The 19,229-nt window shown below is 44.1% G+C and overlaps 1 protein-coding gene across 1 annotated transcript; it reads right to left on the bottom strand.

The window, feature by feature from the left end:
• Positions 1-2,368: 2,368 nt before the first annotated feature.
• BDH1 (3-hydroxybutyrate dehydrogenase 1) lies at positions 2,369-19,195 on the bottom strand. The gene is made up of 7 exons (XM_062582956.1): positions 19,116-19,195; positions 17,682-17,806; positions 14,773-14,845; positions 13,200-13,310; positions 7,648-7,789; positions 4,823-4,975; positions 2,369-4,232 (listed from the first exon to the last, which is right to left on the bottom strand). The coding sequence occupies exons 2-7, from the start codon at positions 17,762-17,764 to the stop codon at positions 3,763-3,765; spliced, it is 1,032 nt and encodes a 343-aa protein (XP_062438940.1). The 5' UTR covers positions 17,765-17,806; positions 19,116-19,195; the 3' UTR covers positions 2,369-3,762.
• Between the last annotated feature and the right edge of the window lie 34 nt (positions 19,196-19,229).

Below are 19,229 nucleotides of genomic sequence, written 5' to 3'. Positions count from 1 at the left end.
TCCCAGGGTTGACACAGCTAAACATGAGGGGAGTCTGAGTCAAATCTCTGCGGGGAGGCAGGAGCTGAGGCACAGACTTGGGACCAGCTCTCCTGGCTAAGACATCAGTTTCTGTGCAAGTGGGAAACCCCTGCACTGCATCTAGAAAATGTAGCATTAACAGGTCACTAAATGTTTGTCTTAAATGCAACATTCATTACCCTCAAAAATAAGAACAAAAAGTTCTGGAAGTGGGTAGAACTTCATGATTTCCTCATTAAGGCTTAGAGCAAGATGTAACAGCTGTAGTTAAAATTACCCTGTCTTTGCTGCCTCCCACCATATCAGGGAAAGTTATTTATAGGTTAACATAGTCTTACCATCGAAAGCACTGGTGACAATCATCCGCTCATCTTCCAGGGAACTGAAGCAGATCTGAGCCATGCTACTGCATGGAGAGCTGTGATGCAAGCTGGCCAGTGGCTTCAGTCATTTATGCAGTGAGTCATTATTTTCCCATTTAATTTGCTAAGCAAAAGGAGTGCCACAGATCTGCCTGCATTTCGAACAAACAGCAAGCAGTGGGATGTTATTCTGCCAGCAGCCTGCAACTGCAGTCAGTGTGGTTTCATTCCAGCATGCTCTGAAGGTCCCTCCCCACCTTCAGGTGAAGGCTAGACAAATGCCACTTCCTCCAGTGCTGGTGTCAGGGAGCCAACTGCTAGGCACAAAGGCAACTCCAGGTTACCCAAGGGCTGCTGCACAGTGAGAGCTGTTGCAGCCGCACCAATGGCCTTGGTTCTGGCACAGGACTTGTGATGAGTGCTGGCAGGTCTCAGACAGACACCTCTCTTGAGCCAGCCGTAATCACAAACTAGAGCCTCATAGTGGGCATGGCGGCAAACTGACTCCCCCAGCCTCTCCTGCGCTTTCAGACGGGGCAGTCCCCACGGAGGCAGCTTTGAGAATGCAGAGGATCAAGTGCCCAGCAGAATTCTCCTTTTCAACACTTCTGTTCTTTTTAGTTTTCAAACAAATTTGATGGGCTGAAGCCCTTCTGGTAGCTCGACTGGCACCATGCACGCAAGGGCTAGAGTGCACTGAGTTGCCAGGGCAGTCAAGCAACCAGACGGGGTTATCTTTTAGTGCACTCTCAAGACAAACCCCGAAACTGCAAGTTGCCCAGATTCTAGCAGAACTAACCAGTTTGCTGCCCTCTCGACCATAAATCAGCTACCACAAACTGCCAGCATCAGGAAAACGCACATAAGGAACCTAGGAATGGCCACTATGAGCAGGATCCTGGCCACCGCCTCCCTCAGCCCATTGCGTTTGGCCTTGCTGTCCCCTCTGAACTGCTCTGCAGTGGTGTTGTCACAGCTCCTCAGTGCCAGGAGCGCCTGCCCCGGAGCAGCGGCTGTGCTCCAGCGCTCCCAGTGCGTGCAACCTGTAGAGGGCTTCAGATGCCTCCAGACAGGATGCTCTGTATATGGAGGAGCAGTTATCACTGCTTCGCTTTATCTTTCTGTCTAGGAGTGAACGTGGTACTGTTTAACATCTGATACATTTGCTCTCCAGGGTCTGAGCTAAATTTGGGTGGACAGAACTTAGTTGTGTACTCAATCTTTTCCCTATCTAACTTCAATGATGTCTGTATTAAAATCTGACAGTATATGTAGACACACTGGGGACTAGCATCCCAGGCAGAATTGCACAATTTGCTTAGCATCTAGGGACTAAATTTTTAGATAAGAACTGTTCTTATAACAGCTTTTCTTTTTCTGCTGTAAAATCTGCAGCAAACCTTGTTATCTAGACAATTTGCCTTGCAAATCAGTTCCTGTGCCTCCTAGGTCTCTTGTGGTGCTTACGTTCTGTCCAAGAGAGACGAGCTATTGGAAAATGAAGCAACTGTCCCTGTACCAAAAGATACAGCTACTGCACACATGTCACTTCAGGACTCTAGAGACCAGCAAGAAGATCTGGAAGCAGCAAAGTTTTATTTCAGGTTCCTTCAGTGACCTGCTGTGTGCCTGCCCTTCTGAATCACTGCCGCTCCCCTCCCCTCTTCATAACTCAATTTCTTTTCCTGCTCTGTGGGAATAATCCATAATAATCCTTGGTAATCCATGGGAGTCTGGTACAGACTTAAGAGTAGCGAATACACAGAGTCCAAGGGTTAGACATACTTGTCACAAGATGCAGGAGGATTCACACAACATTTATACAAAAGCTTTGCACAATCAAACATAGACATATAAGCCTGCAAATCAGCCTCTGAATAAAGCATTTATGTGTAATAACAGGCATGAACCTCACCAAATTTAGAAAAACAAAGAACACGAGTTTTTCATTTTAAATATTAAAAAATAAAGAGGAAGCTGATGAATTTTGTTAACATTCATATACAGATTTATTAAGCCAAAGGAGTTTGTTCACGTACTCTCAACTTGTCGAAGTACATTACTAGAGCACATGAAATCCTTCTCTTCAACTTTGCTAATAATGGTTACTTTACTTACTTTTTTGGGTTTTTTGCCTTTCAAGCTTAAAAAAATTAACTCTTTCAATAGTCCCCCATGAAAAGCTCTTTTGTTTTTTTTCTTTTCTTTTCTTAAAGTACAAAACAAATGTTTCTCAGACATGTAAACATAACCATCATAGAAATTAAACTGCTCTTGAGGTTAATTTTACTGTGTTACAGACATTCTGTTAGATTTATATCACATTATATGTATTTTGGCTCAATGACTCCTTCAGTGAAAGTTTTTATCACCTTCACTGTAACAGTGTCTAGAGGCCCTGGTTAGGATTAAGGCCCTTCTGTGCAAGGTGCTGTACAAATACCTCAGTGCAACTCTGAGGTCCCTGATCAGAATGGCATTTGCTGACATGACTGTAACACTCTTTGCTTCCTGTGGTCAGCTGTGATCTGCACAAGTTACAGGAACTGGAGTGAAATTCTATTCCAAACTAATTCTGGAGCTGATGTTCAACTATTGTTGAAGAGAAGAGAAATATTACTATGGGCCAATCCTGATACTTGTAGTCCTGTGAGTAAAGCTTCTCACACTCATGGGAATGCTCATATGAATAAGAAACTCCTGTGAGAAAGGTCTGCAAAACTGAGTCCCTGGTTCACTGAATTGTTACAAGCAAGCATGCAAGAGAAGGAGACTAGTTCATTTTCACTTAAGCTTCATTGGTACAACTCTAAGAGAGGAAAGAATAGGGTCAGTTGCTCAGTTTCAGCACTTTGAATGTTTTGAGTTCTGATCCTCAAATGAAAGAAGCCTCTGCTCTACCTTGGGCTTCTGTGATCAGTCCTGGAAAAATCTATTGGACACTTTCAGGCATCTGGAGGCAGTCATTCGCTGCTACAAAACAGAGGGCCTCTGTTTTAGGTGTGAAGGCTGCATCCTAGGCAGGAATTCTAAAAACTGTACAACCATCAGCAAAAATTATTCTGAAAACATTTTGGAGCAATTGCAATTTAAATAATGATTTTAACTTGACAGTTGAGGTGGAAAAAGAAAGGGATTACATGAAATAAATAGCAAAGAAATAATGTCCCTAAACAAACATAATATATTCCTGCCTATGAAGCATCCCTTGCAAATCACTGCCCTTTAAGTTATGTCAGATGTTTAAATGAACCTTTTAGAGCTAAAATACAGTACTCTGAAATGAGGTTAGAAAAGTTTAAAAATAGCTAATAGGAACTGTGTACAATGCTCTCTTTGAAACAAATTTCCCATCTGTGTCGCTTAGGAGTGTGAGGCCTCAATAGACATAGAGCCGATCTGAAATGGCAGCAGGCATGTGTGTCATGATCTGCATACGCAGCCACCAGTAGTAATCCATGGGGTGGTAACGGGTGTAAGGGGTTGTGGAGGTGAGTGCATGGGCAACACTTTCAATGACAGGTGAGGTGTCTGTCGAGCCACTGTTGCAGTATGTCTCCATCTTGCTGACCTGCTCATCAAAGTACTTCCTGCCATAGTCCTTGCGCACTATCTCAGGGAGCTCGTCCCACATCTTGTCAGCTATGGCTTTGATTCTCTCGGGGCTGTACAGGTTCGTGGCAGCTATGAAGTTGCCGGGCTCCACGATGCTGACCATCACCCCCTGAGGCTGCATCTCGTACCGCAGGCAGTCAGAGAAGGCTTCCACACCAAACTTAGTGATGCAGTATGGTGACCGGGCAGGACTGCCCATCCGACCCATCATGCTACTGATGTTCACTACACGACCTAGGCAGAGGTCAGGTAAACCACAGCCATGATATCTCAGTCAGGGCAGACACCTGATACACACTACCCAACAGATTCTTGAACATGCACCCACCCGCCCACTGCACACCTGTAACAGCTGTCTGGCACATAGACCTGTTAAGGGCTCTAACTGAGCTTTGATGTCCTGTGCAACAGCTTTCAGGCAGGAGAAAAGTCCACACCCTGGCTTGCTGTATCTGAGGGCACAGGTACATGGTGACACACAAAGCTCAATGCTGCAGGGAACACTGAACAATACAAAGAGGCTGGATAAAACCTGCATGGTGAGAAACAGGATTGCTCAGTAGCAGTCAGGATTGAGCCCAGACAAGAAGCAGCAGCATCAAAGAAAACCTTTGCCACCAAGACCGAGCTTGTTCATTTGCAAGGCTGAGGCACGCTATGATCCAGCAGCCCAATGGTGGCTATAGTGCCTGCCTCTCAACAGGGTGCATGCTGCTCCTGCACCACAGAGCAGTGTGAGTCCACTGCATCCTCTTCTGCATGACAGCTGGATAATGGCTGGGGGCAGAGAGCCGAGGCCTCTTTCCTCTCCAGAAGCCACTCACCTTTCGATCTCCGTATGAGCGGAAGGAAAGCCTTGGTAGTTCGCACTGTCCCCCATAGGTTCACCTCAGCTACTTCCATGTAGGTGTCCATGCTGGTGAACTCTACCTCCCCGAATGTGGAAATTCCAGCATTGTTAACCAGCCCCCAGAGACCTGGAAGATAAAATCAAACAAAAGGCTTTACCTCTGTGAGACTGACGAAAGCAAGGCTTTGGAAAAGGCCCTGTAACAGTTTTTCATTAAGACCTGTAATGATGAAAGCCAGACAGGAGAGAATCCAGAGCAGATCTCAATCTCTTTATTGAGCAAATGCAACCACAATAGGGGGTTTTCTGTACTGTCCAACACTGCAGTCACAAAGTACTGTGAATAAGGCTGCCAATGAGTTCTGAGTCAACAGAGAATTTCAACCATGTCTAAGCTGCTCTCCTTGCCATTTTCTTTTTATCCCTAGTGATTTTTTAAAAGAAGCAATATATAGTTTCTGAATGCAAAAAACAAAGACCTTTTAAGAAATAAAAGAGCAATTCTTTTGAAGTAAAATCCTTTGTGTCATCATAATGACAAAAAATGACCGCAATGCTGAGAAAGGTGGTGTGGGCGTGGGTGGACATGGGCGGGCATGCATGTCATGGCCTCTCCCTTTTGTTCTGCTGTAACCAACATGACAGCAACTGCAGCTACCAAGTCATTTGGCAACAAAAAGAAGGATTAGAAAGAAACTCGGAATAATTTAAACTCATTTCTTATAATTTCCTAATTGCACAGGAAACTGGCTAAGAAAGGCCCGTGATGGCTTCTCTCTTCTGCTTAGGAAAACTTACTGTAATCTGTTCAGTAACTGTGTCCAGGCCTGTGTTCTAAGAAGCAGCCCAGAGAAGGCAAACTCATCTTGACCTACACTTGAGAATACAGGGCTAGAAGACACTTATAAGATGCACATATAAAAGTTTAATATATAAAAAGTAAAAGAAATCATGCAAAATCCAAAATAAATCATTACTAGTTGTTCTGCATTTGATACAGTAGCCCAATCCTGAAGTGCTGAGGGGAGGAAAAAAACAGTTCAAAGGGTAGAAAGGTTTCAGGAATGCATCAACAACTGGGATTTTCATAGTACTAGTGCAGAAATTGTTGTCCTTACTTCACCACAATAAGGTTGGCAGGCTAAGAAAGTCAGTTACAGCTGCCCCTTGGGCTCTTGAGATTTGTAACATCTGGTAATACGTGAAATAGCATTAACTGTACTCAGTTGTCTTCATGAGAAATCCTATGATGGGTCCCTCCATCTCCTTTCCTTTTGAAAGTCTGGGGAAACATTTCAGTTGCTAATCTCCAATCTTCGAGCCCTAGCCTTTTATGCCTACATTCACCCTTTTGGGTTTGTAGTTTTACATTCTTGCTGCTGCTGCTGCTCAGCATATGTATCAAAGAGCCTCTTCTGATACTTCAAATGGAGCTGTTAATGCCAGAGTCCCACGACAAGCTATAAGATATTAATTAACAGACAATCAGATCCTTAGTCTGTGTCTTTGACTAGCTTTGTGAACATCCTTTGAACTGCTAGAACCTCCAATGATGAAGGCCCCCCACAGGGGTTCTGCACGCACAGAAAATGTGGGAACAGGTCCAACAACTTATTCTTCTTCATGTAAGTACAGAAAAAAAGCCACAGGCTGAACTCTGCATTTACAGGAGTGGAAGCAGAGATCACAGTCTGCATGGAGACCTTCCCAGCAGTGCCAAAAAGAAGTCTCAAACTAAAAAACTCCAGCCTTCTCTACAATCTCAGACCAAAGTGAAGTATCATGCAGACAACAAACTCAGATTCCCCAGGTGAACATAGCAAAGCTAATGTCACTTGGACAGACAGCTCGTGGTCCTGAAAGGTTTGAACCTGCCAAGTGCTCAGTAGCCTGCTCCTGATCCAGCGCTGAGCTCCAGGTGTGTGAACCGAACCCTCCAGCAGCTCCTTTTCCAACTCGGCAGTGTAACACAGGTCATCTTGGTCTCTGTCAGCAGTGCTAGCAGTGACTCTGCAGGTAGTGGTGATGTTAGTGATGCAGACATTTTTCCATCCTAATCTGAACTGTAAGAGACCCCCTTGTTCCACACAGTTAGGGATAGCCATGCACAGCCTGCCCTCCATGGCTCTGCCAGCTGCTGCTGCCGCAGCACCAGGCAGAGCTGGGCTCTGCAACAGCACCATCTGGCGCACAGCCCAGGCAAAACAACCACCTGGGCAGGCCCTGGCCTGAGCAGCAGCAGGAATCACAAGCAGGAAGCTTTGCCTGATCACAATTTGCCACAAGTCTCCAGAGCCAGGTTTCTGGCTGGCACAGACCAATGTGCTATAGTTCTTGAAAAAGGGCCAATATCTGTGTGCTGAGAACCCAAAAGCATTGAAACACTGGCAAAACTTCAGGAGGTGTCAACACCCTAGAATTAATTTCCATTCAGCAGAGATGATCCAGGTTTTAGGAAGTGAAAGGAATAATAATAAACTTCTGGTCATACATGAGAGCATCAATCCTAGGGCTCTGAAACAACAACCTGATAACAGCTAATGTCCCCATAGGAGCTAGCAAAGAAAACAGCAGAACTTTTTTGTACGTGCTCTCTTAAATGGCAAGAGGGAAGCCGTTTTCTGATACAACACAGCATGTAAACAGGCCATCTGCTCTGCACTGCTGCCCCTAAAAGCACTGTGCCCTTCATTCACTTGGCAAACTTTTGAAATATCTCTGAAAATGGTTTAACGCACAGCTGAGGGAGCTCTTGCCACTGATGTTCATGTGATATTGGAGTCTACTGAATGCACCTACCTTTCTCAGGATCCTCCAGGCTGCTGTTCACTTGCTCCACTGCTCGGTCCACTTCTTTGCTGTCACAGACATTGAGCTGGACAGTTCTCATTCGATCACTGTTCATGTTGTCGAGATCCTTGGAGCCACCATTTCCCTTGTCCTAGATGACAGAAAAGGGCTGGTTTGAATCTGCAGAAGAGACCTTGTGTAAAAGAGGAAAAATGCATAGCAACCACCAAATCAAGCAGAGTGCACAGGGCAGTTGCAGAATAGCCAGGGCAGGCTTGCAGCTCGAAGAGGAAAAGGAACAGACAGAACTGCTCCTGCAGATGAGCATCGTTCCTCTGCATCTCCATATGACCACCAGCTCCATCACTGAGCCAGCTGGTACAGATTTGACCAGAAAAAATGCAAGTAGAGTAAGACCTGCCCCATCATGTTAACTCCTGCCCAGTATGAGTTTATGAGACCAAGCTATGCTCTACTACCACAGCTGAAAGAATGTGGTGCCATTATTACTTTTGCATTGTATATAGGGCACAACAAGACTGTGGTAGAGGTATAGCATATAATAGGTAAAAAGTAGCTGCACATACACCCTGCAAGTACTTTTCAGTCATATGCCAGTGCTGGCAGTGGCAGTTCTGCAAGAGGGATTGTTTGTGCATTGCTTTCTTCCTGCTGCTTATCTGTGCCTGCTGCCTGAAGTGAATCTACGGCTGCCAACTGACTCCTACAGAGTCCAGTTGTCAGGTGTCTGGCCAGCTTGCATGTTAGTAATTTGCCCAGGAAAACTGATCTTTTCCAGTGTCCTGCTCTTCTTCCCCCTTTCTCCTTCTTTCAGGCTCTTTCTCCTTCCTGGTTCTTATCTCTACTTCCTTATTCTTAGCTGAGAGCAACAGAATCCCCCCAAAATATATAGCTATATACACACAAATACATAATATATACATGTATATATATACACACACATATATATGTATATATATATATCTCCATTCACAGCTCAGCCATGTAACTGCAGCTAACCCTTAAGCTACATTTCACAAGGGTCTGGTGCTGCTAGCCACAAGGTTGTCATGCTCAGAGCCTGCCATTCAAGTGGACTAGCAGCTTAGCCCAGCTACAGTGCTACCAGAACACAGACACAGAAGATCAGTGAGTTTGGGAATATCCCTGGATTGCTTTCATGATTATATGCTACTGGACTCTGCAGGTTTTTGCAGAGCTTCTTTGTAGGGGCTTGTGAATGTCTGGCTCTGAAAATAACTACTTCTTTGAAACATCTCTGTCTTTACTGTAAAAACCTCCCTCTGTCCCTTCAACATAATGCCTCACAAGGTGAAACCTTTTATTCCCCATTAATAGGCTAGCCATGGCACATGTCCCATAGGATCATCTGATGGCTGCTGGGCTCTCCTTCCTCCAGCCCTTATCCCTTCTGGGTAGCTCTACTTACTTAGCTAGCATTAGTGCATAAGCATTGGAGTGCTCTTCACACCTGAGCTTTTACAAGGCAGGTATGATAGAGGAGGTAAAGCTTTGTTCCACTGACCTGGAAAGGATCAGCTCTTCACAGTGGGCCTGTCTCCAGACTGCTGAATGGCATTGATTAGTTCTAAATATCTCAAGTAGCAAGGACTCCCATCACTCCCTTTGGGAGACTGTCAGCAGTCAGCTGTCAATGAGATAGTGCCTGCCTCCACAGTCTGAACCTGAAGTGCCCATTTGCCCCAGCAAAATGAGAGCCCACTTTAGATATTTCAGTCTGTCCATGCAAGAAGGGTGGCTATGTATCTCACTGTCTCTGTGCCATCTCTGCATCTTCTAGCTCCTCTTGTTCCTATACTTAATCATTTGCCTCACAGACAGTACCCTAAATTTCAGTAAAGTACTTGATATGTCCTCTATGCTCTTCTCCATCCTTTCTTATTCTGCTGCAGACTGTTAATATCAGTTAGTATTTGTCCTTAACAGGAGGCATCTACTGCACTCTCCTCGCACAAAAGCATACTGCATACAAAATGGAGCAGTTAAAAGTTCCATGCGTAGCTTAGCAGTATTTGGTTTTATAATGACCAAAAGCAATGCTTTGTGTTAAGCTTTTTGCTCACTCAAACCCACTTTGGTGCTGAAGCCAGTGCATATGGCAAAGGATTAAATAGCATACAAATGGCATACAGGGGAATGCCAAGAGAGAATCAGCAAATGCAAACGTGCAAGTCCCTTGGAATCAGCAGATGTGGCTTAAGGGAAGATAGAGAATAGCAAGGCCAAGGTGCTTCTTCCCCAATCTCAAGTCTACAAGGTGCTGTGAAATCACCTTGAAGAGACGAAAACTCCAGAAGCCACTATGGGAAGGCAGAGTAGAACAAGCACATGACTTGAAATGTTAGAAATTTTGGCAAAAGGTAGGTAGCAGTGGGCTTGATCCTGAAGTATCCAATTCTCCTTGCACGGCCAGGCCTCTGGACCACAGCAACACAGCAACCTCAGAGGCCTCTTGAGCACTGTTGTGAACTTCACAGCCTTCTCTTCCTCCCTCACAGAGTTGCCTAAGAAACCCAACATCCGTTGGCTACAGTTCCAGCCACACGCTGCCTGGTGCTTGGATAGGAACTATCTGCAGCTGCAAAGCCAGACCCAAGGGCTGGACCTTATGCATTGACCTAGACCCACAGGATCATTCTTTTCCCTCTTTGGAAAGGGCAGAAGGATGATGTTTAAGGAAGAAACTCTGCCATCACACCATGCTCTCCTGACACAGGACAGAGCCCACCCCACAAACCTTGCACCCTTCAGCAGCAGTGCAAGGACCTTCTTATGCTACGTGGAGAGACCAATTCATCTTCACTGACCCCAAGGCAAGAAGACCCAGGTCTTGCATATTTATATTACATACTGCTACCTCATCTTTTTCTTTCCTTGGTCACCCTTTGGAGCCCAGCTTGGATCTGCCTCTGTATCCCTGAAGTGTTAACCTGTGGCTCTAAGCATGCTTGCTAAGCCCTGTAGTAACTTGCCTGCATCCTGGCTTGCTCAGATGACCTCTGTCTTCTCATCCCCCTGCAAGCCCCAACAGGCCTGAGCACACAAAGCAAAGCAAACAGGAATTCCACGACAATCCTGACAGCCATGACAAACACCACATATGTCCATTGGCAACAGGTACTGATGGTAAAATACCTTCTTCATCTTGTGTCAGCTGGCTCCTACGGCTATTAATCGAAGAGAAAAAATAAGGCAGCTGCAGTGTGATAGTTCATTGAATCCAGTCTGTCACTGTCTCTAGCAATGAAGCATCAACACAACTCTCATGTGAATATATTTGTCAGTGAAAATGTTAGGAAGAATCAGTATGTGAAATATACACATCTGAAGATAAAAGGAGCCAGAAGCACAGATGCATTGTTGAGCTTTACTCAGTCATGACTCTAAATGTACCTCTCTGTCTGCTCAGGTTTCCTTCAGAGGTGATCAGGATCTAGCCATGCTAGGAAGCTTTTCCTAAGGAAGAGCCAGCACTGCTGGCACACACTTTGTGTGTGCAAGTAGGAGAGGATGTTCCTAAGGAGAGTGCGTACCCCAAGGACACAATTGGTCCCCAAGCCAGCCTTTGACATGTAGCTGTACTCTGAAAAAGCCACACGTGTAACAGTCGTTTCCTCTCAGTTAGGGCTAAAACAAATACACTCAATTTAGAAGCAAAAGATGATGCTTCTCATTTCCAGCTGCACTTCTGTCTGGAATTTAAGACCACACTGGGCTTTTTTTCTGTACTTAAAGTGAGCACTAGCAATAAAAACATTCTGATCAGATTCTAATTGTGGTTTTGCTAATGAAGCCTGTGACAAAAATAAAAATCAACTCACTCTCCCGGAGCTGTTTTGATTCTACAGGGCTAAGAGTTTGGTTTTCTCCATGAAGTACATGACTTGAAGACCCATAGGAGACATATGATTAAGAAGCTTTGGTATTTTTATAGTGTTCTTCTGATGGCGACTGCTGTTAGCAATCTTGCCATGGTGGCATAAATTTTGGAACATGAGATGCAAGTCCAGCTAAAAATGCAACATTTAATTACACAGTGATACAGCAAAGGCTTCTGCTGATTTTGATGAAGAAATAAATGCTGATCAAAGCCTATGAGAGTTCTGGCATGCTGCTTTGCATCAACTTCTGTTGAAATTGTGAGAGGCCAAGGATTTCCAGTGACATGCATTCAGTAGCATGTGTACTGAAATCACTATAACAAATGGAGGCTTCAGAGATATTTAATCAGACATTGAAAATCAGGTCTTTCTGATATCTCAGACAGAGGAAGTGAAACTCAGAAGCAACTTTGTTGCTCTGAGATTTTTGGCTACTGTCAACATCTGAGCAGACTATTACTCTAAATAGTGTTTTTTAAGTCTGCAACTTTAGTGTATTCTGTAATGTTGATATTTAATTAAAAAAGCTGAGCAGAGCTTATTATTCTTATTCGCAAAGAAGTCTTCTTCTCCCTCCTCCTCTGCCCTTGAAATCTTTTGAAAAGCAGCAATTTACACAGACAAAAGTTTCTTGCTCTGCTGTGAAGCCTGTAGGGGGAGCCCAGACTAATAAATAAATCCTTGATCTAAAGCTGAGAGACCACAAGGGGCAGAGCTATCGAAACATAAACTTCTCATTCGAAAAAATGCAGCAGAAAGAAAACTACTGATTGAAGCAATACTTCCTAATAATGGAAAGATAACAGCAGAAAGAGTATTAATAATGTTTAAAAAATACCTGGCAATGTCTCTTCAAAGACTATAATGAGGATACATTTACAGTGATCAGTGAGCTAAAAGATTAGGATCAAAATAGCTGACCCACCCCAGGATATCCTGAGGATTAAGTTTGTTTCTCTCAGGAAAGGGCCATGCAGCCAAAAAAGTGAAACTGCTTCATACCACAGAGAGGCTACAGCTCTCTTTTCTTACCCATTACCAGGCAGCTCTGACTGCCATACAAAGCTCCCCTCGAGAATATACCAAGACTGTCACTAGGCTGTTTGTGGCCTGATTCTGCTCTCATTTGCACTAGTGGAACTCTGTAGCCTTCACAGCAATTTCAAGAGGCTCTCAGTACACACTGGGGCATGGCTGCACTCAAGGATACAGAGAGATACAGTCATACAACAAGTCATAAAATCATTGGTGGCTTGGTGGTTGTCACAATTAATCAAATTAAGCTCTGCATAAATATGTATTATTCCAGAGCAGGTCCAAAGATCCAGATTCAACTTGGCCCTACAGTTTGCTTATGGATAAACCTATAAACTTAGATTTGGGTTTCTAGCCCATTGGCTTTGGCCAGGTCACAACATTGACATTCAGATGAGAACCTCCCCAAACACTGTGCAGACTTGGTTCTGCTCCAGGCCAGTTTATGTTCCACGAAAATCAAACATTTACGTTTTTTTCCCCTTGGGCAACCAACTACTCTCTCCTCAGTGCAAAGTCGTGCCGAGTAGAGCCGAAAGACTTGATTTGTTATGTGTCTGTGCACGTGCCACTGGTGAAGAATAAAGTTTTTGCTTTCCTTACCTTTTGCAGGCAGCCAGCATAAACAATGAAGCCTTTGGTGTGCAGGTGCTTGGCCAAGGCAAATCCAAACCCTGAATCACAACCTGTTATAAGTACAGCTCTGCTGCCAATCTGCAAAACAAAACAAATAAACAAAAAACTTACTAGAACAGAGTGCTTGGAATGAATGATTTGCAGCACAGAGAACAAAACTACGTCCTTGGCCACGAGCAGTCCGTTCCAGGGACATTCTCTACACTCGTTGCCAGCTACTGCCACCCAGTGCCTCCTGAAGACAAGAAACCTTTATTTTTGGAGGAAATCCAGTGAGGCAGGGTTATCGACCTCCCAACACAAAGAGAAACTCAGCATCTCTGGCAACAGGCTACCACAGCCAGGAGGCCAAGCAAATCAGCAATCCCTGCAGCTCATATGCATCTCAAAACCTGAAAATACAGTAGACAGTTCCCAAGGAACACTTCCGCTTCAGTAGGAACTGTTCCAATATGTACAGGGGTAAGCAAAGCACCAGGAATACACCAATCTACTCTCTTGTGCCATATAGCCTATAGGTGTTGGGGAAGATCAGCTTAACCAAAGAAGGAATAAGGATTGATCCAGCTGACTGCTCATCCATGTTTGTCCCTCTAGCACATAAACCCTCTAGTGCTGAGTTTTTAAAATGATGCAAAATCAGGTGGGTTTAACATTTGGAATCAAGACTAGTTGGTCATTAGTATTTTTGCCTTCTTGTTTTTCCAATCTGTAATTTAAACAGGAGAAACTCACCTCTTTTCTTCTCCAAATACCTGATTTACTATCCTACTGTAATCCAAAGAGAAGTAGCATTTAATAACTATTACAAAATGAATGATGTGTCAAACATTCTAGAAGCAATGGGTGTATAAGCAGCAAGATGCTGCTGTGGGTGGGATTAGGTAATAACTATTTGCAATTCACTCCCGCTTGTCACTGCTTATAACTAGAAATTTGTCTTTCCCTAGAATATAGTGGGACTCAGAGTGTCACAAGTGCCACACCTGAATGCTCTGAGACTTTTTCCCAAGCTTACAGAGGGGGATGTATATGCTCTAGCATTTCTTCAGTATTGAGTCATGTATCATAAGACAAGCAAATGCCAAAAAATTCCCCCTCCTTTTGCCTGGCACTGTTCCTGGCAGACTAGTGACGTCAAGGAAAGAACTATGAAGGAAGAGGGCTACTTTCTGTACTCAGACCTGAGGATACATCAATTTATTTACATCTCTACATCACCATTCTCAGGAAGGAATGCTTTATTAAGAACTTGTCATGCAAATTCCCTCCACTCAAAGGTGGAACATTTCATCTGCTGAGTGAGTTCCAAATTTAGAACCTCTCTGCCATTAGTCTGATTGTTTATTTCCATCCTTAGTAGCATGCACCATGCTACGTCAATGGAAGCTCTATACTAGGAAAGAATGTGGAGTATGTTGGAAAGGTCCAGCTCAGAATCCCTCTGGCAGATCAGCAAAATATTTTGGTCACCAGGCTTCAGGGAGTTAAAAACCCCAACTCAGCAGAACTGGTTCCAAGAAATCAAAATCACACTCACCTGATCAACTTCACTTGCATAAGAGCGGCTGCCACATCGGGACAAGAGAGGGAAGTAAAATTTTTGCACAGGCCTGTGAGAAAATATAGAACAGTCATGGAATATCTTGTCTGAAGTCTTGTGCTGCTACATACGCATAAGAAGGGTGCTGCTGATACATACAGTGTAGGCTTTCATTTGAGAAGACAGGATCTGGTCTAGAGTTCTCCTTAGTTTGAGCCTGTGTGTTTCCTACCTTACGAAACATTTTTTTGCTCAAAAGACCTCAATGCTATTTCCAGTCATAGAAGCTGGATATTACTGAGAATTCTAAAATAACTTCTAGTTTCAAGGCACTGGGCTGTCTCCACCTGCAAAATGCGCAGTATACAATGTTTTCATTTCCCAACAGTGACAACACTTTCATTTAGAGTGACATAAAGCTGGCTCAGTGGAAATTATTCATTTTTCTGATGAAAATATACTGCTGTGGCATTGTTTCTCATACCCAGCCTTAGGTTTACTTTGCTTGGATCCATCTCATTGCCTTTATGTGCAGCTCCATCCTTGCGTCACCTTAGATGACATTTCTTCCTCCGCAGTGTCTGTACCCAGCAACTACTCAGATCTTATATCCCCTCTCTGTAACCGCTTAAACTAAGAGTAACCATAGCTTTGAGTAATACCTGCCATGCAGATCTGAAACTCCTCTGTATAGTATGTCGGACTTGCAGGAAAATATACCGTGTTTGCAAATGCAGACCAGAGTAAAGTGACAGTGCTTTCCAGAAAATGAGCACCTATTCAGAAAAGCTACGCTACTGGTGGCATCACACTCTCTCAACCCTTGCCAGCACTCATCAAAACTGGGCCAATACAACACATTAGAACGACTCTACCATCAGTTCTTGCTAGCCACCTGTCTGGATTGTATCAGCTTTTTTCTGTTCTCTTTTGAGCATGGCCATTACTCACCTACAGCCTTCTAACTTTCCACTAGACTTGCCGTATTTCAGCTGCCCTCTGGTCTGTCTGACAAGATCTATCTCCTAGCAGAGCTTAAGTTCTAGACTGCTCCTCTGCCTTGTGAATGAACCTTCCTAATCACTCACAATTATCTCCTGCTCAGACATCAGAGGCACTCCCAGGGTGACCTGAGCCACACTGAACACTAATCTGAAGGTATTCTGGCCTCTGAGCTGCACCTTGGGACAACAAGGCTGAAAGGATCTAATAGGGCAGAAGCTTTAAACCAGAGAGGAAAAATACAAATGCCATTCTTGTTGAAAGACATTTTACAATCAGTCAGTGCACCTGTATCCTGCATCAATCCATCTCTTCTACCTAATTGAGTGTCACAAGCCTTATCTACTCTGGAAATAGCAATGGCCAATGCTATTGCTGCAGAGGTCAGTTCCCTGCCCATGTATAACATTACTGACCTGCTATTCTGGTTTCAAACTTTCATCTCAACAGTAAGTTCCTTTGTGTGTCTCAAAGTGCCTATAAATGTTCATAACACACATTTTAGTTGCATTAAGTTAATTTTTATTTTTCATTATCATCTCTGGTCTTGTTATTTCATTATAGCACTCTAATTAGCTGCTCTCTAATCACAGTAACCTGTAGAGAATTGACATCTTGTCTACCTTGACCTGAAGATAAGGGAACCAAACATGTTCTGGTTACTGATCAGCAGAAATGTCATCAGAGGACACTGCTAAGATAGGTACATGATGTTAGCCACCACACAGTACACTAATGTAGCATGAACCATTTTTTGTCATTCTGCATGATGGAATTCTAGATACTATCACTGAGACCTTTAAAACGTACAGATGGTCATGGAACTGAATCTGTTCTTGTTACCAATCATTTGTTTTTGCGTCAGTTATATGAATAAAAGCAATTCTCAGCTTGAAAAATCAGGTATACAAACGTTACCTCACTGCATTAAGATATTGGTAGAGTGACAGCATGGCCTTTCAGATGAACAGTTGGATTTCCACTGCAGATTTAACAATTTGAGGATATGTCAAAAAATGTAAAACATTGTATCAAGAGCTGAGTACCAAAAGCAGAAATACATAGTAAGCAAATAAAAGAATATGCTGAAAATTCTTTTCTCGAGTTTATAAAATATTGATTTGTATTTTTAAGGACACAGAAGTTTCGCTCTGGTACAGGTTTGGTCTCCTGTGCAGCAGATAAAAGGGGCCACCTGTTTTCATGAGAAATTAAGGTTAGACTTTTCTGTCTTTCATCTTCACAACTCTCTGTTACAGGAGTCATCCTTGAGAGTGATGGTGCTGGACATGAACAGAAATGGAACCACACTGATGGTAGCAGTTCTCACTCAGCAGGCCATGAGCCATTTTTAAATGGCTTCTGCATAATTAGTGGTGCGCACAGTACTGTTTGGGAACCCTGCTCTGAAACAATGCCACTGAAAGCACTCAGCTTACTCTGACTTTGAACTAGTATGATTCTCTTAAAATATTAGTAGAAACGGTATTTTTTTTTCAGAGCTAAGAATTAGAATTGAGTAGGTAATTTTCTGTTCAAGTTCAGAAAAAAAGTCAGCTTCATCCCCATCCACCTCCCTTTCTCACAAAAACCCTCCCTCTCAACTTTCTCTCTTCATTTTATATGGTTCGTTATCTCTTTAATAGAGTCACAGAAATATGTGACTGTTCCTTGCAGTGCAGCAAGGCCTACCTGCTGATATTGAGGAATAAATCACTGCTAGACATTAAATCAACCCTTTGACTGCAGATGACTGCACAGGTATTAAAAACCATGTTGTCAACCCCTACTTGCATAAAGAATCCATCTCCTAAAAATAAACAGTCTCACTGAAATCAAATGAGCCTTCAATACATGCTTTATTCAAGGTGTCATTCTTTCTTCTTCTCCATCAAGTTTCTTACCTGAAGCCATTCCCTGGGTCCTTGACATTAAGGGTTTTCACAGAGAAGTTCAGGAGAGGCCGGGACAGTCTGGTTGCCAACATCCTTTCAGTTAACTCACTCAGCAAGACAGCTCTCCCTTAGCTCTGCAGTACAAGATAGCACCTCTCATTTGCTCAGTTATTTTGTAAGTCATGCTGACTCCTTGTATTTTAACAAGCAAATAAAGTCCAAAGGAACTCATCTTCTCCCCTTGCAGTCCCTCACATGGAGATAAACAGCTCAACTTTCAATCACCTCAAACTGCTTTTACATACAGAAGATTATAAGTAAATTGACCAGCAGGGAGCCATTTAAAGAAAATCCTCGTTTACGGTACCTTAAACAATATTCTCTGAAATAGCTAAAATTAGGTTACTTATGTATGGAATATACTCCTTTAAGTAAGTTACATTAAATATTTTGCAAATAAAACGTAAGTTCAAGCCAAGGGTGACATTGTGTTACATGTTCCCAAAGCAATCCTTGGCTTTACTGCTAGTATTGCTATGTGGTTAAAAATATATGCAGCTCTTTGAAATTAAGTAGCTGGCAATATCAGAGTATACACAGAGTATCACTGTTAGTTATTATGGGAAGAAAATGGCTCAAAAACAGGAGTTAAAAACAGTTTCAGTAGTATTCATTTTGAATAAAAAAGATCCAGCACAAAAAAGAACTTGAAGTACAGTTTCTTTTATTAAAGCAGAAAAATTGTATCTAATTATTAAAGTTTATTTATATCTCTATTGAATTCTGTATTGTTACTGCACTTCAGGGGCCTGTCTGAAAACAGGCCTAGACTAAAAAATGCAAAATTATCATGAGAGGATATCTGGCTCAGAGCAGAAAGGCTCTAGAAAACTCAAAGAAAGGCACATCTATGTTAGTCCTATTTAATTACCTCAGAAGACCAGCTGGTTACTGTAATTATCTGAAATTTAGTGTTGCTAGTCAAATTGATTTTTTTTTTAAGGGTGCGGTGGTCACAGGCCCCCATCAGCTGGCTGACATGCACCTCACCACACTTTTCATTCCCCAAGAAGCTGCGAGCGTTTCACGACCCATCATAAACGCGTGTGCCGGCCGGCGGCAGCGCGCTACCCGTCGCCGCTTCGGGAGGACGAGGCGGGCGTAGGCCGCGGCGCGCCGGGGAAGATGTCCGCGCCCGCTGGCGCAGCGGGCGCGCACCGGGGCCAGGCGCGGCCCCGCGCCCTCCCGCCCCCCGCGGCCGGGCCGGGCCGGGCAGAGGCCCCGCGGCCCGCAGCGGTGGTGGTGGTGGTGGTGGTGAGGGTCTGCCTGGAGCCGGCTCTTCCCGCGCGGCTCCTGCAGTGGCACCTCGCCGCCACCCGCAATCGCGGGCCCGGCCGCGCCGCGCCTTCCCTCCCCCCCGCCAGCGTGGCCCAGAGGCTTTACCTAGAGCCAGCGGGCGTCCGAGCGCTGCCTGCGGTTTGAATGGGGCTGGGCCGCTGCCCTGGCGGCTGGGCGCGGCGGAGGGCGGGCGGGGGGAGGGCCGGGGGCGTGTGCGGG

The sequence above is a fragment of the Rhea pennata genome, chromosome 9 (assembly GCF_028389875.1).
Source record: "Rhea pennata isolate bPtePen1 chromosome 9, bPtePen1.pri, whole genome shotgun sequence".
Classification (NCBI taxonomy): Eukaryota; Metazoa; Chordata; class Aves; order Rheiformes; family Rheidae; genus Rhea; species Rhea pennata.
Note: the sequence above shows the minus strand (reverse complement) of the source record. Positions and strands in the feature narration are given on the sequence as shown.

Excerpts from the sequence above, each read along its gene's own strand:
- BDH1 (XM_062582956.1), bottom strand. The coding sequence starts at position 17,764 with ATGTTGGCAACCAGACTGTCCCGGCCTCTCCTGAACTTCTCTGTGAAA. Across the intron at positions 4,976-7,647 it reads CCTGGAGGATCCTGAGAAAG|GTCTCTGGGGGCTGGTTAAC; the intron begins GTAGGTGCATTC and ends TTTATCTTCCAG. Across the intron at positions 4,233-4,822 it reads GCTCATACGGAGATCGAAAG|GTCGTGTAGTGAACATCAGT; the intron begins GTGAGTGGCTTC and ends ACCTCTGCCTAG.